This window comes from Haliaeetus leucocephalus, unplaced genomic scaffold, assembly GCF_000737465.1.
Source record: "Haliaeetus leucocephalus isolate CR32 unplaced genomic scaffold, Haliaeetus_leucocephalus-4.0 Scaffold218, whole genome shotgun sequence".
NCBI classification, from domain to species: domain Eukaryota; kingdom Metazoa; phylum Chordata; class Aves; order Accipitriformes; family Accipitridae; genus Haliaeetus; species Haliaeetus leucocephalus.
In genome coordinates, this window is record NW_010972654.1 from 735,003 (window position 1) to 760,102 (window position 25,100).

At 51.5% G+C, this 25,100-nt stretch overlaps 1 protein-coding gene across 4 annotated transcripts in view; it reads left to right on the top strand.

Moving 5' to 3' along the window:
* The window catches only part of HSF1 (heat shock transcription factor 1), a 71,191-nt gene that overhangs the window by 44,568 nt on the left and 1,523 nt on the right, over positions 1-25,100 (top strand). For 2 of the 4 annotated variants that reach the window (XM_010566807.1, XM_010566810.1), the window contains exons 5-13: positions 4,481-4,556; positions 4,963-5,024; positions 6,475-6,571; positions 10,376-10,512; positions 12,245-12,478; positions 16,261-16,347; positions 21,684-21,789; positions 21,968-22,033; positions 25,020-25,089. In XM_010566807.1, coding sequence (XP_010565109.1) covers positions 4,481-4,556; positions 4,963-5,024; positions 6,475-6,571; positions 10,376-10,512; positions 12,245-12,478; positions 16,261-16,347; positions 21,684-21,789; positions 21,968-22,033; positions 25,020-25,089 — 935 coding nt within the window. The remainder of the gene's footprint in view (positions 1-4,480; positions 4,557-4,962; positions 5,025-6,474; positions 6,572-10,375; positions 10,513-12,244; positions 12,479-16,260; positions 16,348-21,683; positions 21,790-21,967; positions 22,034-25,019; positions 25,090-25,100) is intronic. The other 2 variants (XM_010566808.1, XM_010566809.1) reach the window with 2 other exon arrangements.

A 25,100-nucleotide genomic window follows, 5' to 3' on the forward strand; every position in this document is an offset into this window, starting at 1 on the left:
CCTTGGGAGGTACCATAGCTCCAGGCATCTGAACCCTGCCCTCTTAAGCTCGCCTGCGTAGTCCGATGCATCTTCCTCTGGGTATCGCGGATGGCAGCACAGTCCCTAAAGCCCGGGAGCTGACAGCTCAAGTATTGATCTTAAAAGAATAGCTTAAAATTTGGTTTGAGGAAAGAAGAGTGATAGTTTGCAAGGCACCGCAGCAAAGGTCTGAGTCGGGATTTAACTGCAGACAGGAGCTGTACAGGTGTGGAGTAAGGACTTAAAAATTACAAGGTGTTGAATCAAAGGTCCTGGTCTTCCAGTTCCGTTCCTGACAAGACCGTTCGCAAAGGGCAGGAGGAAAGGAGCAAGGCGAGCAATCTCCTGGCACCAGCATTGTGGGTTAGGGGCTTCATGAGATACGGGTGATGCCCTGGCACTTAATGGTCCTCAGTAGATTTGTTTTTCTTTGTGCGATTTTGTCCGATGACTCCTGGGATCCGGCAGCAGAGGTCTGCATCTTAATTACGTGGTGTCTGGAGAACCGTGTCCCTTTGTTTGTACTGAATCTGCCAGCTGCTGACTTCAGCTGATATCCCTAGCCTCAAATCAGAAGGGAGAGGGAACAGTTGCTGCCTGTTCGCCTTCGCTTTGTCTTTTGACTTCGCTGCTGTGGGGCACCGGGTCCGTGCTTTACAGAACCACTCATTTATCGTGTCACGGTCGTCTCTCTGAGCGGCACCGCTCAGCGCAGGACTGCGGTTTTTCTGACGCGTGCTGCTTCGTGTTTTTCTGGGTAATTTTCATCTGCCCCAACGTATTGCTCTCACTCATTTGTACTGCCATAACTAACACAGATTGACCTGGCTTTCTGCCCTTTTTGAGATCGTCCATGGGTGCGCATTAAGAGCCCCGGTGACAGGGTTCAGTGTTGCTCTCGAAGGCTAAAGCCACCCTCGCTTCCTTCTGATAAGCCTTCAAACCATTTGAACGTGTAACTGGCAGGGCACGGTGTTGTACAGGGTGCATCGCTCTGCGTGAAAAGGCAGGTTGCGTGAAGAGGGCTGGAGAACTGCGTCTCATCTGAAATGTGGGTGAAGCCATGGCATCTGTGACCCTAAACTTTGCTCTGGACCCATACGATGCCTGAATGAAGATCTTTGCCCATTTCTTTTTTTTTCAAGTGAATACGGATGTAGCAAGACCCTTCAGATCTTGATCGGTTTGCTTGATTAAAATCCAGTTTTTTCTTTACACTGCTGTCTGAAGTACTAGAACATCTCTGTGCTGCATGATGAAGGAATCTGCTGCTTGCTGCAATGCCTCTTCTAAATAAATTCTGAAGAACCTTGTGGCAGGAGATAAAAATATTTGCAGGACAGAAAAAAAGGTCAAATACAAACTCTGTGGGCATCAGGTGTGCTCATACACAGTCACAATCACATGCTGCCATTGAAAATCATGTATTTTCTAGCATGAGTCTCCAGGGTTCAAACCCCCAAAGCAGGAGATTTAAAAAACTTGAATTGAGGGTTTTTTTCTATGCGTGCTGTTGGCGAGTGTGTATGGTGCAAGCTTCTTTCTGCAGCTGAGTACTGGAGTTTACCCTCACACAGAATAAGGTGACTCTCTCCTGTAGTTACCTGATTGTAAAAGCCTGGGTTTAAGAAAAATGCCAAGCAGCAGCACAAATCCAATGCAAGACTGCATTTTCTTTAAATTGCGAAATATTGGATAAAAAATAGCCATTTATTTCAAAAATTGCTAGCTGTGAAGTCAAGCGCGGCTTTTACCCGGAGTAATTTTATCTGAAAGGAGAGTAACGACCATTTTCCTGAGTGTATACTGGTAATTAAAGCTCTTTGGAAAGGCTGTTTTTCAAGCAGGATGGACGTTTCTCCTGAGGACCCTTGTACAGCCGCAGTGATAAATGAGCGTCTCTCCTGGCTTCGGGAGATAACAAATGTCATTCTCTGTCTGGCAGAAGCGCGCTGGCGTCCTGAGCCCCTGGGCTTCGGCGAGGAGGCACCCGCTCCCTCGGAACAGCCCTGCGTCAGCTCCACGCTCAAACTGGGGGAGACTGGTTTTCTTGGGGAGGGGGGTACAAAACGCACGTCTGGATGGGGATTCTGCCTCCAGACCCCCGTGTTTCCCCCAGCCGAGATGGGCACGTGCTGTGTGAGCTGGATGGAGGAGCACCGGGTACCGGGGGGGACCAGGGACAGGCAGCGCTCGGCTTGTCAGCCGGTCCCACGCGCTCTCCGCTGCGAAAGAGAGGAGTCCCTTGTCTTTTGCTCCCGAGAGACATGCCCCTTCTCTGCTCTGAGCCAACAGACCTTTTTCTAAGGCTGCCGGACCTCATCCCCGGCTTCGGAAACGTCCCGGCTGTGCAGGGCGAGGGAGGGCATGCCGGGCGTCCCCGAGGAGCAGCAGCGGTTTAAGAGAGGCAGGTGCGGAGTGGGGTCGGGTTTATGCGGTCCTGTAAAATATTGTATAAACAAAACGCTTCAAAGATCTTCTAATAACTCCCGAAATGAAACGTTTGAAACTGGCCCTTGTAAACTCTTCACCGGCATTTAATTGCCTCATAAAACAGTATGCTAAAGAAAGTATTAAAGGGGTTGTTTTTTGCTGCCCTCAGATCAGTTTAACCCTTCGGGGACCCTGTGTCCAGCTGTTTCTCTCCCGCTGCCTAATGAGCAGTTACCACCTTCTTTCTTTGCCTTTCACGATACATCACTGGCTCTGATCCACCAGACCTCGACCTCTTTGCATGGCTCAGGTGTGGCACGGGCAGCGGCCGGTGCGGCGAGGATGGCTCTATCTCTGCCTCTCGCCCTTGGGATTTCGGCAGCGGGCGCGGGGCTGCGGCTCTTCCCTTTCTAACACCGGGGCCCAGCAATTTCTCGATGCGCCTTTCTGTCCCGAGGCGAATCTAGGAGCCGCGTTCAGATGGTCTGTGCCGAGGAAAGCTTGGCTAATTTACAGACCTCCCCAAATCCCCGCTGGGGCCCGGAGCAGCAATCCTCCGTGCGCGTAATTGGCAGCTGGTGCGTGGGGAGCGACGGTGCAGCTGAGATAACCGCAGCTGTACCCGTCGATACGAGGGCAGCCCCATCTCCCCAGCCAGGCACCGGCTCCCACCCCCAAGACCCCCAAAGCCTGCCCCGCTGCCTTTAGGGACGCCCCGCGTCTGCTGCCGAAAGCACCGACCGCTCCTCGCCGTGGCCAAAACGCAGCCCCTTGGTTGTAAGCTCACCCCTTGCTGCGGGCGAGCGGAGAGCTCAGGGTGACCGTCCTCTCCGAGGGGGAAACGCTTTCTTCACTTGGGCGTTTTTGATGCGCGTCGGCGAGTGATAGCCCGTTTTGAGAAAGTCGGAGTGATTTCGTCTGAGTTTTCCCTCTCTTGAGTTTTTGTCACCCGCCCTTTTGCTCTACCGAGGGCTCAGCTTGCCCTTTTATCGTAATCGAGTACGACCGGGGGTCTCTGGCCGCCCTGTTCTGGGGAGGCTCTGCCAGGCACCGTCATCCTGCTCCTCTTGCCCTGAAGTCCAAGGGAAGCCGTCCAGCCTCTCCTGGATCGTCACCGCTAGTTCAAAACCCTCCAGAGGGGAAAGTCTCTGAATTAAAATCTGAAAGAGATTTTATAGCTTGAGCAGTAAAGGTCCCACAAAGCAGGGGGTGTCCCCAAAAAAGGCTTGAAATGGCTGGTTTGCTTGCAGAGTAACTCTCTGGCATTGAGGTCATATCAATGCTGCAGTCACATAAACATATAACTTAAACCCATGTCACCTGTGAGCTCCTTGGAGCTCTAGTAGCGTTAAGAATAAGAGAAAATGTTGCAGGTTTATTGCTAATTTCTCCATTGTCTTTTATGTTCACAGAACACACAAACCCGATCATTGCTGTTTTCATTTATATGCATAGAAAAGCCAAATATGGAGTTCTAGAAAGTGTGTAGAGTTTGGGAATTGCTGCTGCAGGAGGAAATCCGAGGGGTAGGTGCTGTGCAGCTCCTCGGTCCATAGGTTGTGCAGCCCGCGCTCTATCCCGACGCAGCCTAGGTCTCAGCCTGGGTGCGGAGCTTGCTCCTCCTCGGCTTTCCCCCCCGCCGCCGTCTCTAGAGAAGCCGATTTATAACCAGCCCTGCGTGCACCTGGGCCAGATCAAGGAGATTGAGCTCGGTCACCAGGGGCCTTTCCACAGGGGCACAGTAATGGCTTGTAGCAGATGTGAACTGCTCGCTCTCTCTGGGTAAGGCTCTGTGTTACTGCCCACGTGTGAATAGCTGCTGTTTCTGGAGCTGTGCAAGCTAAAATGATGGCGAAGCAAAGTTAATGAACACAATTTCACCCGCAGCCCCAGGAGGTTGTAAATGAGCCAGTATCTGGAGATGTCGGCAAATCCCCTGCTGCAGTTTTCCGACTTGCCCCGTGCTTTATTTGCTCTGCCTGAGAGGCTGCATTTTTTTCTCAGATGGCTTTTTCTTCTCTTGCAGCGAGAATGAGGCGTTGTGGAGGGAAGTAGCCAGCTTGAGGCAGAAGCACGCTCAGCAGCAGAAAGTTGTCAATAAGGTAAATCCTGGTCTTCCAGACGGAGGGATTGGGACACTCTTGTGTTCGCGTATGCAGTGATGTAGTGACGAGGCTGGGCACTTGCGGGATTGGTGGGATGCAGTGGCATTGGTTCTGTTTAAGGATGATTTTGATCACTGTGTTTTCTTCCTGACACCGTGAGATTCTGGAAATCCAGCGGGGAGAGGCTAAATTTGGGCCGGCAGTGTTACAATGCAGAATTCAGTTGGCTGCCATGTAATGGTTTTACCCCAAGCCTTCACCTGCGTGCTTAGGGTTGCAGTCAGCACTCTGCCGTGTCCCCCTGTGCCCAGCTCTGGCTCTGCTCCGAGCACAGGGACCCAGAGCTATTTCTGTCCCACGTACTGTGCACACCGTAACAGGTTTTTCTTTTTTCTCCTCACAGCTTATCCAGTTTTTGATTTCATTGGTGCAATCCAACCGTATTCTTGGGGTGAAGAGGAAGATGTAAGTCTGCATTTCTACATCCAGATAAAGATTCCCTGTCTGAGAGAATAAAGAGAGGATCAGCAGAGTGGGTCCCCCAGATCTCTGTCTTCTGTAGCAGCCTTGCCAGTGGGGTAGGACTGGACAGCGGTCATTGGGATCATGTGAGCCTTCCAGTACTTGCTCCAGCCAAAACCAGCTAACACTGCTATGCAACTGATAATCAAGAAGGGTTTGCCATCCAGGCCGCATAAGCCCGTGCAGAACCTACTTCATAGCTAACCACCGCACTATGTGAAACTGCTGCTGCACTGTGGCAGCACACACAGTGAGGGCTGGGGTCTTGCACTGCTAAAATAGTCTCTTGGCACTGCCACGATATTTCTGTCGTTATACCGAAAGGGAAACGTTGGACCATCCAGACCAGCCTCCTGCTGTCACAGGCTGCTGTGACACCTTCACAAAGTAATCAAGCCTGTCCTCAAATGTGCTGTGGATTATTTTGCCCCTTGCTAGTTGTACTGGATGACCATTCAGTACTTAAGTGCCCTAGGCGGTTAAGAACATTTCCAGGTTAATTTGCTTTGACCAATTAATAGTTACTTGGTTTTGTCCCAAGATTGTCCTGTAGCACAATTACTTTTCCCTCCTCAGCTTTTACAGATGGTTCTCCCGTTGTGTCTCATGTAGGCTGAACGGGCCCCGCTCTTCCAGTCTCATCCTGTGAGATGGGCTCCTCCTCCACCTGATTTTTTACACTTGTTCACATATGAACTGGCAGATACTCTGTTCTGTGTCTGTTCCTGCCCCCACCTTGTCCTGTGTTGCCTGTCGAATTGCAAGGCTGTCCTTTTGTGTTTGAACAGTGCCCAGCAGCACCATATGGCAGACAACACCACAGCAGGCTTGATTATTATTAATGAAGATAGTGGTTTATATGGTGATAATGTCCAAGACATGCTGAAATGATTTATCTTGTAAGGAGAAAGAGTTTCTCCACAGTACTCAAGTACTTGAAAAGGGCCACAGAAGTGGTTGTGTCACAGCTGACCACAAGTAATCCATCTTTGGAGCAGTTGGCCATGGAGAAGTGAAGCCAAGCAGAGCACTGACAATACAGGCCTGCAGAAGGAGGTGACCAGGGACTATAAAGAAGTCCTCCGAGGCCTGAGGTTTTACATTTCTGCTCAATAGACTTGCAAAACGTAGCCCAGAGGCTGGTCACGGGGGCTCATTGTGTTCCTCTGTGTGGTGGGGCTGCCTGCTCCGCCGTACTGACACAACCTCCCCCCCGTGGCCACTGGCCCCTCCAGGGCACCCAGACCTGGGGACGGTTGTGCATTGGCCCCTCGGGTGGGTGCAAGTACCCAGTTCTGGGGTTGGGGCGGTGGGCTCTGCTGCGGAGATGTGGTGCCCGAGACCTGGTGCCGGCAGTGCGGTAACTCCTGTGGTGTTTGGGAATCTTTTGCAGCCCCCTGATGTTGAACGACAGCAGTTCAGCACATTCCATGCCGAAATACAGTCGCCAGTACTCCCTGGAGCACGTCCACGGCTCATCCCCATACGCAGTAAGTACGCCGTGCACGCCTGGCCTTGGAGAGGGGGACGAGGACACAGCTTCGTGGGGAGGGACCCGTTTTAGGCTCTTCTCCAGCTGGTCTTGCCTTTGTACAACCGTTTGCTCACAACCTCTTTGTTTGGTTTGGCAAAGTATTTTAAGGTGACAGCTGCATTCTAGCTTAGCCAACGGGGAGAGAGCTGTTAGCTGGTAATTCTCAATGATAGTTGTGATGGGGCCAAGGATTTGGCTTGCAGACCAAACGAGGAGTTATCTGAATTCCAGTGAAAGCAGAAGTGGTGCCTTCTTGCTTAGCTCACATCTGCTGACTTGGTCCATGTTTTGGTTTTGTCACAAACAAAACGCATCTGATGTCGGTCAATCCCTGCTAAACATTTGCTCATATTGCCTAATTAACATGTGGCCATGTATAATTAGCATTATTCTCTCCAAAGAAGACTGCTTTTGGTCAGGGAAGGTGGTGTGGGTGAGAGCCCGGCTGAGGCACAGGCCTGAAGTAGCAAAGACCTGAGTGGTCAGAGCTGAATTGTGTCCATGGAGGCAGGGAGCGAGGTGGGAAGAGTGGAGCAAAGCCAACTGGTGCCTGTGCACAGAAAAATCCCCTTGTAAGTAAAGTTGTGTGGTATTAAAGACTGGAGATGAGAGAGCAGGCAGTAGCTTTCGAGATGAAGGGGTTTCCTGCAAGACGTCGTCAATGCAGTCCAGAAGAAACGAGTTCATCGTTGGATGTGGATGTGGTTCAGACCTTGTCCTCATTACGGTGGGTGAATGCCAGGCAGTCATCGCACTGCCTGGCTCCAGGGTGCACCTCACCCTGGTGCCTGCAGGAGCTGGCTTCACGGGACGCAGTGACACAACGTACTAGTCGGAGTCTCTGTAAATGTATGCTTTTCAGATTGCTGCTGGTTCCCAGCGAATCCTGAGTTTTTGTCTATACTCTCCCCTCTTTTTGATGCACTTTTTGATGCGCTGCTTCCCGTAACTATTCCACGGCCAATGAACACAAGGTGTCTCTCCCAGACTCATTAATGCTGGCCCTGAATCCTTTTTTCAGATGAGCTACAGACTTGCTCCCAGGCCTGCGCACGTTGAGTCTGCTCAGCCCCGTAAGCCAGCGGAGGGGAGCAGGGTCCCTCATCCTGCTATTTACCTCTCGACCTGACAGCTGCAGTGTGCCTGCACGTAAACCCTGTTGTCATGACGCGGCACGGTGCTTCGAGTGCAAAGAACTGCCCATCTTCGAGCCGTGCAGGTCTCAAACTGTGGGCTCTGACTTACCGTGAGAATTGGAAGACTCATCCCGTGCCCTAAGAGCTGGAAAGCCACATTCGTGGCACTCCCTGAGGGCGAGCTGGCTGGCTCAGTGCTTACAGCTGATAGGAGAGATGTGACATGTTTGGTCACTCTTTGCTTTTAATCACCTCAGGCCTATGCTAATCCACTAAATCTTAAGTCTTGACATAGTTGTTTTCATTTTAGATGCTCTGTTTGATCTGGTTCTTACCAGTGTGTGTGCCCTGGGAAACTGCACCACTTAAATTCGGGGCATCTCTCTTGGTCTGCGGCACCCCTGCTTGCCTGGCATGGGAAAGCCAGCTGGTGTTCCTTGGCCAGAGCTGTTGTGTGAATCAAGGTTCTTCTTTATACCGATCCTCTGGCAATGCTGTAGTCCAGGAACAGGGCTTTACAGCTGGGAACATAGCTAAGCTTTCATATCGGCTGTCTGTAGCAAAATAAAAGCTGTCCCCAATTCCGAGGTACAATCCTGCCTGTACTGCTGCTGGGACGTCCTGTTCGGGACAGCGGATTCAAGCTGCTGGCTCCTGACATCGAGCCGCCCTGGCGTGCCAAGGTGATCCTGATGAATTTTTTAGCAGAGAACCAAAATAGCTAAGCCCCATTAAAGAGCTCTCCTGCAGTTAGACCACCCTCTGTGGAAGCTCTCTGTTCCCGTTCCAGCTCCCATCTAATCCTGTGATCTCTTTTTTAAAAGTGCCTTTATTCTTGCATGCAGCAAATACTTACACAGAACCACCGGGAGCTCTTCCAGGTATTACCGGATTGTCCCAATTATGGGAAACACAGGTGGTCGTCCTTTCTCATACTCAAGTGTTTATGATTTTCAGCTCCAAACAGAACTGAGAGATGATAGTTGGGCAATTTTTCAGAGCGAGCTGCCGACAAGTACGCTGGATCCTGACACTGCCATACTCTCTGCTTTTGACAGTGAACAAAAAAATTGTCCTTCCACAACAAGAGTGTTAACGTGGCATAAGACCTTAGCGGAGGCGAGGCGTGGGTAGTCCTGACCATGACATAGCTGAGATCAATGGCGTGCCGCTCAGCAGGACTGGATCTCACATCGCTGCCGCTAAGTAGCAGCTCTCTCTGTGCCCCCAGGGATGCTGCATCTGTGTAACTCCTGCCGCGTCGTCGTGCCCTTTTTTGCTCAAGAATGCAACCTCAGACTTGCAGAAACGATGAGTAGCCCAAAAGCCACGGTCCAGAACAGGGCACAATCGTGCATTACAAGGACAGCGTGCTGTCTGCACGCTCCTCGGTGCACATGCTGCGCACAGCTGGCACTTCAGGCTTTATAAAAGTTTCAGATCAGCGGCTGCCTTTTTTATTGACGTGTCGGTGAGCACAGTGCCAGGCAGAAATGCTCCCACTCGCAGGACAGGTTCCTCGCTGGGCAGGAGGCTCGTGCAGATGGAGGTGGGGATCCAACTTCTCCAGGCAAGCCCACGGGCAGAGAGTCTGCAGAGTACCTCCGTGTGTCCCTGCGCACCACCTGGCATGCAGTGAGATGGAATTAATTTTGGTTATTCTTTAGTATTCTTTTTAATTACGAGGGAGCTGAGGGGGTGTATCCGCACTGTGGTCTTGACTGTGCTAAGCGGTGATCACGAAGGTTGACGTAGTGCTGCTGTAAGCGAAATTACAGCACGTGCAGTACAGGCAAGCATTAAAGGAGAGACAGTCAAATATTTATCTGCAGGTAAGGATGGACCGTGGTTTTCTCTAGCTACCGCTCGGTGTTACCATCGCTGACTGTCTGAATGTCAGGAGATAGCTCTGAAGGAGGAGAGTGAGCGAGACCATGGATCGGCTCAAAGCTAAAGGCAGCTGTGAGAATTTGAGCAGAATCTCTTACCCTGTATTCTCCACATCCCCCGTGGTTTTCTGACTCCTGGGTGCATCTTCTGATCTGCAGTTTGCTTTGTGTCCTGGACTGACAAACGCGGGTACGCAAAGAGGAAAGGGGATTCAGGTTCACTCAAATGTCTCAATTAATTTGCTCCTTGACAAGATTGATATAATAATGCAGCCATTTCATGTGTTGTTAGAGCGTAGAAATCTTTGTATTTCTTACATCTGTAGGTCTCGGTCACATGAATTTCAGCTTTCATTTAAGAGTAAAAGAATGGAGTTTTAGTAGAAGGGGAAAGCTGAAAATCTGGGTTTCTAAAAGCCCAAGTGTGAATGATGCAGAAAAAGAATCCAATATTTTTACTTTTTAAATTCTGTTATTTCCAAGAAAATGAAGTTTACAGGACAGAAGTCTGATTATTTTCTTTTTAAAAATTTTTTTTTTTTTCCAGTAGTGCTTTGGGTTGGCAGTAGTGTATTTCTAGGCATCGTGTTGAGTCCCACATTGCCTTCTCCCTTGGGTGGGTCAGGATTTCGGACTGTTCCGATGTGCCTCCTCCCACTCCATCTCCCGCACACGGGACAGCGTACAGTACGTGCCTAGTGCTTCACATCGCGAATGCTGTGATTGTCATTTCAGGCTTCTTCCCCAGCATATAGTGGCTCCAACCTATACTCCCCGGATTCTTCAGCCAACTCTGGTCCCATTATCTCCGACGTGACCGAGCTAGCCCAGTCCAGTCCTTCAGCATCTCCCAGCGGCAGTCTCGATGAAAGGTAGGCTGTTGCTGTCATAAAATCCGAAACTGTCTGCATAAGGAGAGTGTGTTTCCCAATGAGCTGAGTAGTCAAACACCGGTATAACGTGCCTCTTCTGTTAAGAATCCCCCATGAGTGACAGCTGGAAAATGGTGCAGCCCTTGGTGCAGGGGACGTTCAGGGTGTTTGAACTCAATCCTGCTTACCTTACCAGGACTTTACAGAAAGCTGGACCTGTCCCTCCAGGATAGTCTTGTTCAGGACACTGCCACCTCAGCAGATTTTTGGTTGGTTAGTTGGTTTTGTTCAGCTTTAATTCTGTTTTCCAAACAATACTCTCTCCTCTCCCTGCCCCGTCTAGTGTGAACCTGTCCGGGGGGAGTCACAGTTTGGTTTCCACAAGGAAGCCGTCTTCGTTGGCCTGTCCGCTCTGTCCTGTGAAATTACCAACATCCTGGGAGCAGGGTTAGCTTTGCCCTGCCCTTATAAACTCGCTGCACAGAGGAGGAGGTGCAGAAAGCAGCTTCAATCCCAAGTAACTGAGAATAACAATGACAGCTCTATCCCAAACAGCAAGGGTGAAGAGACTGAGAATCTGTAGCCAGTGCAGGTCAGCTAGTGCCCGGCAGCAGCGTTTTCAACTCCTTCAGATTTACAGGCCCTAGCAGAGGTGAGAGCTGTCCTCAGATGCCAGAGGTAATACTCAGCCTCGTGTGCCCCGGCCACCGCTGGTCTGCATCAGTGAAAGCCCCTCGCAGCATCCCTCGGTGCAGCGGTTCAGCCCTCGCTCCCTGCGGCCCCTCTCCCACCAGCAGCAGCTCTTGAACTTGCTGAGCCTCCCCGGGCAAGAAGGACCCATCTTTCCTTGTGGTCTCCCGACTCCTTTTTTCTTCCTCTTCAGTAGGTTATTCCTGGCATTGGCACTTCCCCTGAGGTGCTGAATCACCCACAAATGCCATTTACTGCTTTTAATACCCTCTGCCAGGAACACTCGCTCTTAAATATAGACCATATGTTTGCTTAATGGCCCTTTTCTCTGTCCTTTTGTAGTTGCTGTCCTTTCCAGTAGGACTAATTGCACCTCTTACACCCCCAAATCCGTGAGTTTGGGTAGTAAACTTAGGGCTGACCAAAGAAGCCATCTTCCCATCCCATAAAAATAGTACATCTGAAAATGCCTGGGTGCTTATGTAAAAGGTCGATCCCAGGCTTTGTCTGCACAAGGGAGTCACTCCGCTGACCTTGTGGGAGCAGTTAAAACACTACAGCCTCTGCTATGGTGATGATTATGTCATGCACGTCTCAGAAGTGACTTTAAAAAAGGGTATATACACTATGCTACTTCTGTACTATTTAGACTATGTCCACATCAAAAGCTGTATTGTCTTAATTGTACTGTTAAAGAAAAATCACACCCTCCTTCCAATAACTTTGCCTGTACAGAGCTGACTGCATGGCAGGTCCTCGACTGAGCAGCCTCACAAACCTTTAGCCACAAGAAATACACTGAGATTGCAGTAACAGCAGAAGACGTTGATGTGTCAGGGGAGCTGATTAGGATCAGAATCAGAGAAGAAATATTTAGGTACTCGTTCAACCTCATCTTTGTAGCTGGCTCCGGAGGCTTTGTATGTGAAAAGGCAACAGCAGTCGCGAGGATTTTTTGTCCTATTGTGCAGAAGCAGAGCTCAGAAATCAGGAATGTGTTAGTGTGAGATTTTTACTAATTTTCTCTTTCTGTTTCTCTCAGGAGTAGTCCTGTGGTCCGTATCAAAGAAGAACCCCTGAGCCCTGCCTGCAGCCCCCAGATAGAGGAGGTCAGCCCAGGAAACCCTCCTGCTGTTGAAACTGCTCTGTCCCCCTCCACATTCATTGACTCCATCCTGCAGGAGAACGAACCCAGCACTACAACCGCTGCAGCCGGCAACAGCACCACACAGCCTCAGCCCCAGGAAAAGTGCCTCAGCGTTGCCTGCCTCGACAAGTAAGTGCTGTGCTGAGACCGGCCAAGCTCAGGTCTTGCCAGCCATCCCACCGCTCTGTACCGTTAAGCTTTAAAAGATGCTAGCAACCTGGGCTTCCAGCCAACGTTGGAAGCAAATGTGGTCATTTGTCCAAGGAGCTCACCTGTGGCTCTGAGCGCAGCCCTCCCTGCCAGTGCCAGGGTAGATATTTTGCTCTCCCGTTCCTGTTCTGCTTGGAGCAATGAGTGTAGCCCACCACCTGAGCCCAGGCACAGAATTAAACCCCCTGCGTGGGGGACCCAGCGCTCTGCTGCAAGGGGCCACGTGGGATGCCAAAATAAGAATGGATAAAAATTACTGTGCTAAATAAGGGCTTGTTCAATCTGCCTGCTTCTCCAGTGTAGGAATTGAGTCACTGTAAGATCAGCTGTCTTTCATCTCAGGCCCAGCACATCCTCACAGTATAAAAGCTTCTGCATTGTATTTGCAGTCCAAAGGCAGCTGACAGGCACACAGTGCAGGCAGCTTCCAGTATTGCTTGCTAGAAGCTTTAATCCCCGTGGGTTTACCTGTAGGTGAGACTTGGAACCGCTGTGGGCAGCGTTTCTCCATGAGCCTGCTCTGACAGTGTGCACTATAGCACTGCCCTTGTGCTGTCCTCTGCTTTTGCCTGTCCCAGCTGCCCTCCAAATTAATAAGGGAGGAAGCTTTGCATTAAACTGTCGTTTGCCCACGTAGTTCTAGTCATGGTGCATGCATTCTTCCACTCAGCTTCTTTACTCACTAGGACACAGCTTGCATCAAACTTAGGCTGGACTCAGTGGGTGGCAGGCTGAAAGTTGATGGGTAGCATTTGATTAGGGATCAGATGTGTAGTCTTATGTCTTTGATCACCACACAGTGCTCACAGATGCAACTGCAAGTGTTGGGATGAAAAACTAGAAAGTTGTTTGTCCATATCAAACTGCCAAGAACTTCTCCTTTGACTGTATTGAGATCTCGGCCATTTCCCGTTCTCCCTATGTTCTGGGGAAAACAGAGTATCGGAATTAAGGTCTTCCCTCTCAATGCCAGGACAGACTTTCAGTCCTTAAAGTATAAAAGCAGTTTGGGCAAGACACAATTAGTTTCAGGGTCTTGGAAGGCAGCAGAGAGCTCTTTTAGCCAGAAGGCTGCTGTGGATTCACACGCCCAAGCTGATGATAGTGGGACATGCGCACATTAGCATGAATTCTATGTTACCCATCACTTTTCAGAGCTGTAGTGTCATAGCTCTACATGGAGAAGGGACAAAACCTGTAGAAGAAGCCCTCTTCCTTTAACATTACACAGTGAGTACAGAGAGAGCTGAAGGCTGCCCCACCACAGCAGGGTCTACAGCCTGTTGGCAGCACGATGGAACAGGCTTTGCTGCCTTTACACCTCGGAGGCATGTGGAGTCAGGAGATGCCTGCTAACTCCTTCCTCTTGGCCTTGGAGGAGATGTTTGTCTGTAGCTTCACCTATTTGTAGACCCATCCAGGGCACTGCAATCCATCTCACCGGTACCAGCTGTCCTTAAAAAGAGACAGATTTTATTGTACAGCTCATCAGAAGCTGAAACTGGCCATTTAAAAGGTAATAAAAATGAAGAAAAAAAAGCGCTGCCGAGAGCATCTCTGAATTATTAAGGACTCTCACAGGCTGTGCAGAAGCAGGGAAAGGACACAGAAAACATTTGCCCCTGCCCCTGCAGAGACTGAGCTCCACGCTTCGTCTTAGAAAGCTTCTTAGAACTGTTTAAAAGAAAGGGCTTGTGCTTCCTCTTCTTTTGGTGCTCTCTTACTCATGCAGTTTGCAAGCAACACGGTGCTTCTCTCATCTGTTTGCAGTTCCTTTAGAGGGCATTCCAGAAGGAAGGAATCTGGCCAGTAAGGATTCCCAGCCGTGCAGTAGTCCTGTATCCATCTCTTGGCTCCTAGCTGGTTTGTCACATGAATTTGTAAAAGAAGAGTTGCAGCATACTGTGGTCAACCCCACGGGCGCACAGTGCTAGGCAGAGTGTAACCATTTAACAGAAAATCTGTCCCTGCCCCAGGGAATTGGAAGGCAAAGTGTAAATAATAAAAGGAATCCTTAAAGAGGGCCAATAAGAAAGGTGGGCACAGACTTTTCAGCAGGGCCTGCAGCGATAGGACAAGGGGTAATGGTTTTAAACTAAAAGAGAGGAGATTCAGACTACACATAAGGAAGAAATTTTTTACACTGAGGGTGGTGAGACGCTGGCCCAGGTTGCCCAGAGAGGTGGTCGATGCCCCATCCCTGGAAACATTCCAGGTCAGGTTGGACAGGGCTCTGAGCAACCTGATCTAGTGGAAGATGTCCCTGCCCATGGCAGGGGTGTCGGACTGGATGACCTTCGAAGGTCCCCTCCAACCCACACCATTCGATGATTCGATGATTCTAAACCATCCAGCAGTCATACGTGCCCAGTGGGAAGTGGAATAACCAGAGCACGAATTGCACTGAGATACTGAACAGGCAGAAAGGATGACTTGCTAATTGAAGTGCTGGCAGTGAGCTGTTTTACATGGGCAGCACACTGCTTGTCACGTCCCCAGGAGTGTGTCAGACCCTGCTTCAGAGTCTTCTCAGCGCCAAGGCACGCAGCCTCTCCGTGTGCCCCATCCCGTGGTCAGAGCTCACCGCTCAGTGCTTGCTCCTCAGGCTTTGGAGCCAAACAAGCCACGTGTCCTGGTGCCTGCACTGCGTGCACCGCACCAAGGACGTGACGCTGTGCAGTGCCCTTTCTCTGAGGCTTCTGTTAAATTCCCAGGAGTTTTCTCGTTGTATTGAGATGTAGGTAATAAGGGAAGTGTTTACTGACGGTAGGTGACTTTACAGTATGTCAGGGGTGCCCAAACGCCGCTCACTTGACCCAGGCACTGACAGCCTGCCAAGAAGTCTCAGTGATACCTGTTTTTCATCACACAAAGCATGTTTCAGTTGTTCTCAAATTTATTGGCGAAGAGCAGCCCTTAAGACTGCACGCAGTGCCTCTTTGTGAGCCACGCAGGCTGTTATTTAATCTACAAGACATCCTTTGTCCAAGGGAATTTCATTGGAACTGAGAGCTGCCTTCGTGTGACCAACAGCATTTTAGCAGCAGGTGACAATACCAAGATTCAGGCAATAAAAGGGAGCGTTTGCATGGAAACACTTGACAGTGTTGCCCAAACATTATCCACCATCCACCTGGGGACCCTCGTGAGCCACTTTACAAGAGCCAAAGCCCACTGCATGCTGAAAAACATCGACACCTGCATTATTAACATAATGTATATATTACATAGAGCAGCGGGCCACTGTGGGTCTGAACAAAGCGTTGTGTGCCAGTGCCTGTGTTTTCCCAGAGCTTCAGCGCCCTGACAGAGGTGACAGCTGCTGCAGTCCCCGTGTCAGTGCCACCCTACAGAAGCTAATATAAGCAGACCCGCATCAGAAGGAGTTTGTCTTGCTGAGAAACTTCTAACTGAGCTTGGCTGTGCTGTAACAAACCTGTGCTGTCTTCACTTGCTTTCGCAGGACTGTTTGTTTTCGTGTTTGTTTTTTGTTGTTAATAAGAATTCTGCCAGCCTGAAACTGCTTGCCTGCTTCAAAAGCGCTGCAGTGCCGTGACTGCAGTGCATTCCGCGCTGCTTAAAGTGCAGGAGCATGGTCGATTAACTGTTCTTGCCTTTGAACATAACAAACATTTCATTCCTGAAAGTGCCTGATTGTGAGTCTTTTGAATCTAGTATCCTCTTCTGTTTGTATTTTTCAGTTTGACTCGCACTTCGCAGATGTCAGAGGTCACTCGTCTTTGCCCCAGTTCTTCCTCTTCCTCACTTCATTGCAGATCACAGCAAGGGTTAGCATTTCAATAGCCGCTGTCCCCAAGCATTGCAATTCTGGGCAAGAGAGTAGGGGAACACTGCACTAAGCAGGGAGCTGTCAGTGCACTGAAGTCAGCTTTCCAAACGTTATAGGTAGTATATCAGCACGGAAAAAGCTCACTCTAAAAATTGGCACCGAGTGGCAGACTTCTTGGCCAACTCAACACAGCAACTAAAAAATATTGAGTGGCCAGCAGAGGCTGAACTGCTTCTCATCCTTTTAGGTGGTCTTGGCAGGGAAGGGAGGGAAGTCTGCTCTGCTGTTGTCCATGCTGTACCTGGTTTTGATGAATGGAAACTTCAGCCCTGAGAGCTGCTGGTTTGGTATCTCTTGCCAGCACAAAATTCGCACACTTCAGTAACAAAGCGTTGCATTGGAAAGCGATGGGAGCTCAGGGCTGAAATGACTTTTCTGGCGCATTTTCCATTTTTGTGATAATGACAGAACAATGAAACTTCCCACTGCAAACCTGACTGCACACCAAGATACTGTTCTAATACAGCTTTTCCACAATAAAAAACATCCCAGGTCAGGACAAAATCCATTTAGGCCAGTATCGTGTCTCCCACAAGAGCCTAGGAAAAACTGCCTGAAGTATTGCCCTTAGATACTTTAAGCTAATGTACAGAATAATGCAAAAGACCAATGTCGTATGTCTTGAGCTAAAATGCGTTTCTAAATTGGTCTCTTGCCTCTGCCTCAAGGGCTGTGTCAGAGGTGGTCATTGCAGGAATCATTGCTTACAGCTCTGGTTGTTGTTTGGAGGCTGGTGGGATCTGGACCCTGCTGTCTTACGCCCTGAGCCCATTTCCCAGGTACAAACAGACAGCAACATGACAGCCTGGAGAGAGCGCAGGGTCCAGAGGACTGCTTTTTTCCCTGTATAAATGTGATAGTCGTTGCAAAGCTGCTTGTCTTCTTGCTTTTAGAAAACGGAACATTTGAAAAGGAAAGCAATACAGGGAAGAAAAACAGCTCAGTGCATCGTCAGTGCTTCACATTCGGAGGACTGGGGGTTGCTTGTCACCTAGAAGTGTCTAGTGCCCGGTCAGTTGTTTCTGGGAAATAGCCAGCAGCCTGTGCTTGGTAGAGTTAAGGATCAGAAGGGACGGGCAGCTCTGCTAGGGAAGGGAGCCAGGCTTGTGACGCTGCGAGCTGCTCCCTGCGAAAGAACTGACTGTGCCTGATGGAGATCTGAGAACCGTGCTCAGGAGCTCCAGGTCCTTCCCGGGAAGGACAATCTCCTCGTGGCCGTGGATCCACGCTGGTGCTGGGCACTGGCTGGGCTTGCAGGCAGCTGCATTGCCATAACACGCGTGCAGGGGCAGCAGCAGGCAGCGCTGGAGGCATCGCAAGGGACTGGCAGATGGGAGTTCTCTCAATCAGCATCCGTATCAAAATGTGCCTTTTCCCCAATAAAAAGCTGCTGCTCCTGACTGCCAGCTCAACTGGTTCCCAGCGGAGGGAGAGGCAGGTCGCCTGCTTTCTGCTGCCTCCATCAGTCATAACAAGGATCGCACGGTCAGGACTTCCCTGGCAGTGGGTTTGGCACAGCGTGCCCTGGCTCGCTCACCCGGTGTCCAGGGCCACCGTGGCATCGGTATCAAACACATCTTTCTGCTGGGGAAGAGAGGCAGACCCACGGAGAGCAGATCTGTTGAGTAAGAAGGTGCTATTTTTACATAGCTACTTCTCAGACTGTAAAACAGCCCACACAGAGCGAGACCACACCGCGCAGGCTGACTTTCATCACTTCATCAGATGGAAACTCAGACGGCGAGGGTCTCGCGAGAGCCCGTGCTCTGCGGGGCTGCCCCTGGAGCCGGGGAAGCGGCGCTGGAGCGAGGCACGCGGCATAGCCGGGGTTTGTTGTTCTTGCGAGGCAGTTGGCAGCCGGGAAGCGGAGCGAGAGCCGGGGAGCTTGCCACCAAGATGGGCTGAGTGTGGGGATGGATGGTTGGTGCGACGGGGAAAGCAGAGCCAGGGCGTACACTTAGGACAGGGTTATTCTTTACCTCCAAAATCTTTCCAGTCCCCCTTTCCCTGCATGTCCGCGTACCTGGGGACAAGCAAAGCTCTTCTGTGTCAGCGTCACCAATCCTATATCATCAGTCCTGTGTCCGTCGCATTTTCCAGGGGTTCTCCTCTTAGTTTGCAGGGCCTGATGTAGGTTACATGGGACACAGCGATTCAGCGGGACCCTCGTGTCAGAGCTCCCTGTGTCTTCCATGGGCTGCAAGCGTCGGACAGGCCTTTTGCTGGAGTATCAGCTTTGAAGAGAAGGTGTTGATCTTTCAGCACTGGAGATGGTCTCCTCGCCTTCAGAGCATGGCCTGTCTTGGGGGAACGGAGCGCTCCTGGCCTCCTTCCTCAGCACGCTTGGCTCGGGCTGCTCCTTTGGGGCTTTTGGGCTTTAGGGACACGGGCACAGACCTTACAGAGCCCTCGGCCCCCTCCATCTCCATGTCTTGTGCAGCAACCTCTTCTCTCTCCTGGAGACACTGGTTCCTCTTGCTTCAACCCACAACGCACTTGGAAAGTTACGGAAGACTGTATTTCTCCAGAGAATCACACTCTGCCTTTCTTCCCCGCTCAGTGAGCAGTTTTTGATGGCAAACCTAGCCTGGCGTCGGATGTGGCTCAGCACAGCAGAGCAGGACCTGCGGGGAGAGTTACCGGCCAGCAGTGCTGGGAACCAGACAGCAACTACCCATTTCCAATTCAACATCAACAGCGGCGGTTCAGGGGCCCCTTGTCTCCTTCTGCAAAGAAACGGGGAGACTCGCTTCGAAGGCCTGGAGTTTGTTAGTAGTCGAGTCCCAGTGTCACTTTTTGCGTGATCTGGATCATACCCCTGCTTGGACTCCATCCCCTCAGGGGTGGAAGGACCAGCTGGTCACAGGCGGGTTTTCTAATAACACCTTGGCTGGGACTGATCCATTCCACGCTGCTGGACGTTCCTAATTGTGGGATTGCTGAAATCCATCAGAGCATTTCAGGTGCTGTGCAGTGAAGACTTTGGAAGTCATTTAAAAGCACAAACTTGGATAAGTAATTTATTTGCAGTATATTCATGGATCTTAGCCCTAAAAAAGAGTTGCAGATCTCTGCAGCTCCCGCTTGCATGCGCGGGAGAGGTAAGGCAGGAATGTGTTCATCGGCTGCGTCTGCAGCCAGCTTTCCTGTGGCCCCAGGCACAGTATTCCCAGAATGAGGATATTTGTTGTTCTGGCAGGATGCTCGTTTCTGCTGCTAGGCTTTCTGAGCTGCGATGTGACCTTGCGGCCTCTTTCCGTTTTCTGCAGCAATGACAAAATAGACTTGATTTTGTAATCCTCGTGGTGCTGCTGTAGGATGAGAGAGAACGTAAAAGCTCTGGAGTGGCGAGCCGGGGAGGTTCACGCCGGGTGCCGGGGAGGGACCTGGAACTGGCCGTGCTGTGGCTGAGTCCGTACCCCCGCAGTCGGGTGTTTGCCGCACCGCGGGGGCTTGGGGATGATCGGTCTCCCAAAGGGATCATCGCAGAAACGCTCCTCTGCGAGATGCTGGTGGCAGCGGTAGCTGGGGGGCGGGGGGGACAACAAACTCCACAGCAGCTGCAGACCCTCCAAGAAGAGAAGTAGCTTCATGGCGTTTTTCTAATTCCCATGAGACTGAAAACTGCAGCGCTGCTGTTTGCCTCGTGCTTGTGCCCGTCTGCCCGTGCCTCTTGACATCTTCAGCTGCCAGTGTTGGGTCTCCCTGTGCAGGACCTACGCTGCCGGTCCCTCGTGGGCACCTTCAGTAGCCAAAAAGAGCCCTTTTAGGACAGAGAACATGCTGGATTGAATATGGGGCCACGCCAGAACTGATGACTGTGCAATAAACTGAACCTGCTGCTGCTAGCCTTGCCAAATTCGGGGGCTTTTCAGCAGGGCCACGGGTCAAACCCCGAGCCACTAACAAACGTGACTCTTCTTCCCAAGAGTGCTCATGAGAGAGCCCTGCAGGCTTTTTGGTAGCACCACGAAGTTGAGATCATCCACTTTTCTTCTCCTATTCTGAAGCATCGTGGACACAAGTGCCTCAAACACCGTGGAACCGGAGAATAAGAGAATGTGAGGCCAGTTCCCCACTTCATCACCTCTGCAGCCCTCGCTGTCCTTCTGCTATCTGGCTGAGCCTTCTCTGGAGCTCAGTCTCGCAGCCCTAGGTCTAGGTCAGTTAAAAGCGATCTTGGCCGGGATTGCTCGTGCTCTGCCACCCGCCTTGGTCTGCAGCGTTATCCCAGGGCTCTGCAGGAGGGAACGAGCCGTGTCCTCGGACCTGGCCTGGTTTGTCTGGCTTGCGGGGCTGGCACTTCAGTGCCGTCCATCCCAGCGCAGCGTCCAGTTTGCAGGTGGCTATGGAGGGAGCCCGGCTTTGACAAGATGCCAGCTTTCAGCGGCAAAGATAGCTGAGATGAATTACACTGTTAGTCCTCATCCTGGACTTGCCGTCTGCCAGCAAGTGAGCCGGGATTTACGCGGGGGCTTGGTGCTTCTTCCCCCGTGCCCCGCCGTGCAGATGTACGCTCTCTGGTGCTGCCGGGAGCCGTGCAGGGACGTGCGCAGGTCAGGATGCAGTGGGAAGGTTTGTTTCCCCAGGTACACGGAAGCAGCTCTAGTTCTCTCCATTGCTACTAGAAACTCCATCTCCTGATGAACAAAGAGAAGTTTTCCCCATTGCCAGTCCAGATGCAAAGGTTTTTTCTGGCCAGCGGCGGTCCCTTTGAAACTTTTCCCCCAAAGCAAGTTGTTGCAGGGAAGAAGGTTTGTCGCCCTGCCTTTGTCATGTGTCCGCAGCCAGGAGGTGCCAAGCAGAGGCGGTCCTTGCGTTTGGACTGAAACAAGGGTCCAAAGCTGCTTACTGTAAAGGCGCAGCTGCACCGAGCTCCCTGCCAGCCCACGGTGGTTGGTGGTTACCAAGACCCTAACCACAGAGCCCTAAACGGCTTGCAGAAATCCTGGGGTTCGTAAGAAATTCACTGTTTTCTCCTTCGCCTGGGTTGCGCTCGCCCTCGGACCTCTGGGGAGGAAGAGTCTCCAGGCTCAGGCCAGAGGACTAGGTGGAGAGGGGGAGAGAGCATCGCTGCAGCCTCGCACCGCAACCCCTGGGCTCGCCGGCAGCCGGAGCTGGCGTCTGCGCAGAGCCAGGAATCCCAGCCCCGCTCTCCTGCGCGGGTTGTAGGAGGGTTGCAGTCCTTGGGTGGATAAAGTCCCCTTAGTAGCCCAGAACCTGGGAGAGGGCTTCTCGGCATTGATCCCCTGCGCTCCTCTTTCTTTTGCCCAGGAATGAACTCAACGACCATCTGGACACCATCGATTCCAACCTGGATAACCTTCAGACGATGCTGACCACACACGGCTTCAGCGTAGACACGAGCGCGCTATTAGATGTGAGTATCTCCTCCCTCCTGCCTGTCCTTCCAGGAGCCGGGCCCCAGCTGCGTCCCGCGGTACCATGTGCGTGTGGCTTGCAGTGGCAGATGGACCACGGTAGCTTCAACCATGAATTTCCACAGCACGCCTGGGTTTGCTTTCTTTCCCTACACTAATCATTCTTTCCTTTGGCAGCTGTTTAGCCCTTCAATGACGGTTACAGACATGAACCTTCCCGACCTGGACAGCAGCCTTGCCAGTGTGAGTAGCTGTTAAAAATCCCTCCATGCACACACAGCTGCCAGAATGAAGTGTGTCCTGCTGTTCTGCAGCAGCCTCTCCATGTGATTAAAGGAAGGCTCTGACAGGCTCTGAAGAGTGTCCAGGCCAGCCCCAGCCTGGAGGGAGGGGATGTGGGAGAGAGGAGGAACGCGGAGCCCTGCGCGGGCTGGGGGAGCCACCGAGGGGAAATAATTCAATTAGCACTGCGGCTTTCTCTGAGCAGCTCACACAGAGAGCGGGGCTACTTCATCACTCATACTCGGTTAATTAGGTGCTGAGACTTCCATCTCTCACGTGAGCTCTGCCCCCTGAACGGCGAAGTGCACTGAAGCCTATAGAGCTGCATGTGGTTTCCATAAACCCGTCCTTCTGACTTTCCTAAATTGTCAGGAGGTTTTCTCAAGGCAAACTCCATCATGTGCTGTGTTAGTTATTTTATTTACTTGCATATCATCAGCGCTGAACACCGTGCATGGCACTAATACAGACTCTCCTTGCAAGAGCCAGTGTTGCCTGATAAAATGATTTTTTCGTCAGATAGGGGGGTTTAGTCAAGCACAGCATTTCGTGGCTGCGTTGAGAAGGCGCTTGGAGCAGCAGGGTGGAAGTTACGGTCAAAACTGGCGAGTCCCAGACCCTCAGAGTAGCCAGTAGCCTGACGACCGGAGCGCTCCCAGGCTGGGGCAGAGCCAGGTCTCTCTCCCGGCCCCGGTTCAGAGCAGCGCCTGCAGCCCCGGTGTTCTGCTGGCTGCGCGCACGCTCCGGCTCCAGGGCTGCGGCGCCGGCCTCGCTCTGCCCTGGGACGCGTATCGGTGTTTGCACAAAATGGAACAACTCCGCGAGAAGAGCTGAGAGAGAGACCAAGATAAACAACAGCTTGGGGGCTGCCTTGAGTGCAGGAGAGGGAATCTGGTCCAGGTCAGAGCAAGCAGGGGGTCTCCTGCTCCGGTTGATACAGTGAGCAAGAGACCCTCAGCTGGTCTCTAGCCCCTTCTCTCCCCCTCACTTCTTTCTTTTTTTTTTTTTATCAGAAAAAGCACAAAGGGATTTCTGTGTTTTCTCCCCCCAGTGCAGAACAGGAAACATCTTGAAAGTTTTGCAAAACAGGAAAGGCCAAATTTAGTCTCTTTGCCGGGGACCTTGCAGGCCCACGAGTGATGCAACTTATGCTCCTGGGATGGCTGTGAAGACGGTGTTAATGCCGGTGTTACGGAGCAGGGGGAGCATGGACAGCATCCTGTCCCTCTCCAAAGTACATCTTTAGAGACCTTGTGGCTTTTCCCTAAGCAAAACAATTCCCACGAGCTCTTTTGGGGTACACCTTCCCCTGCCTGGGATGCAGGGTAGAATACAGAAAAGGAGTTCCCGGTTAATAGTTCTGCAGCATCTCTGGTGCCTGTCTCTCGCTAGACATTTCTCTACCTTTTTGCTTCTTCCTGCTGCCCAGCGGTGTGACACAGACACCCGATGGCTAGCCAAGTCCTTTGGATATTTGCAAAGAAAAAGGGCTGTAGGGGGGAGTGCAGAGGTGCAGGGCACGGTTTTACACGTGTGCAGACCAATACCTACCCCATAAGTTGTTTAATCAAGTTTCCAACTGACTCGAGGCTCTGCTGCAGCAGCTGGGGCTGGGGCTGGCTGGGCCGGCAAAGCAGGACAAAGGATTAGCGGGATTTGGGAGAAGAACATGAGCAGTGAAGATTCAGTAATTCAGAAACGAATTACATTGTGTCGTTGAGCTGAGAGTTACACCGTAGAAAATCTGGAAGCAGGATTTACCAAAAGAGTCTTAACTGGTGTCCTTTGAAATTCACAGCTTAGCTTTTCAGCTCAAGCAGTGGTTGGATCGAGGTCACTTGCGTATTATTTATCTCCTGTGTAATGTCGGGAGGGGTGTCTTGTTGGGCTTTGTCTTCACCCAGCCTTCACACTACAAAAACCCCCGTGCTCGCTGTAGGTTGAGCTGCAGGGTTCCTAAATTGTGGCCAGACGTTCCGTGAAGACCTGCGTGCTCACAAGCGGTCTGCTTTTACTTAGTGCCGGTTGCTAACCAGTAACAAAAAACGCTGGGTACGCATTGAAATACTTGCTAAGGTGACTTTTCCGTGGCAACAGTTGCTGTAATAAGTAGCCACGGGATTATTCGCTGACTGTAAATCCAAAGAGGGAAAGTGATCCCGCAGGAGAGTCTCTGCTCAGGCGTTGTCCTCCCCGTGGCACCGGTGGAGAATCCTGCTCGGCGATCTGGGATTAGCAGGCTCAGCGCCATATTCCCTGGATGACGTTAGCTCTGAGGGTGGCGGGGCTTCCCCCCTGACTTTGCAGTGAGCGGAGCTTCTCGGGTGGGCAGAGCTGTTTCTCCCGCTTCCAGAGTTTTTCTCCCTGTAACACTGACGTCTCAGCCTTTCCAACCCAGTCATGCCTGTGGGACAGGGATGTGAACTGGGATCGTGTCCTCAGCCACAGCCCTGGTCGCTCTGGCAGCTTGCCGGGACCGGCAGCTCTCAGGTGCTTTAGTATCAATAAGACTTCCAATAAATAAAAATAAATTAAAAAAACAAAATGACTCATTACAAACTTGTCCTGAAGGCTTTCCCAGGATTTTAGATCCCGGGATGCAGAAAGGCTTCATGCTGTGATCAAAGGGAGCATTGCAGAGCAGGACCTGTGCGTATAGAAGAGAGGATCTGCGAAACCAGGGTCGTGTACTGCCCGAACCGGTCACATTTGCGACCTGGGAGCTGGAGCGCTCTGCACAGGCTGCGTCTGGATCTGCACGGGGTCACTGACAACCTTGTAAACCTCTGAGGATGTCTCTCGCTGCCTTAGTGGGGCTTCGAGGCTGTAAATCACGGCTTGCTTTGTGCAGTGCGTGTGTCGGGTCAGTCCCGAGGTGGGCGCAAAGAGGACCCCCGCACGTCTGACCCGTGCAATGCGCTTACTGACCCAGTCTTTCTCCCTGCAGATTCAGGATCTCCTTTCGTCCCAGGAACAGCAGAAACCTACTGAGACAGAGGCCAGCACAGCAGACACAGGTACCGGGCGG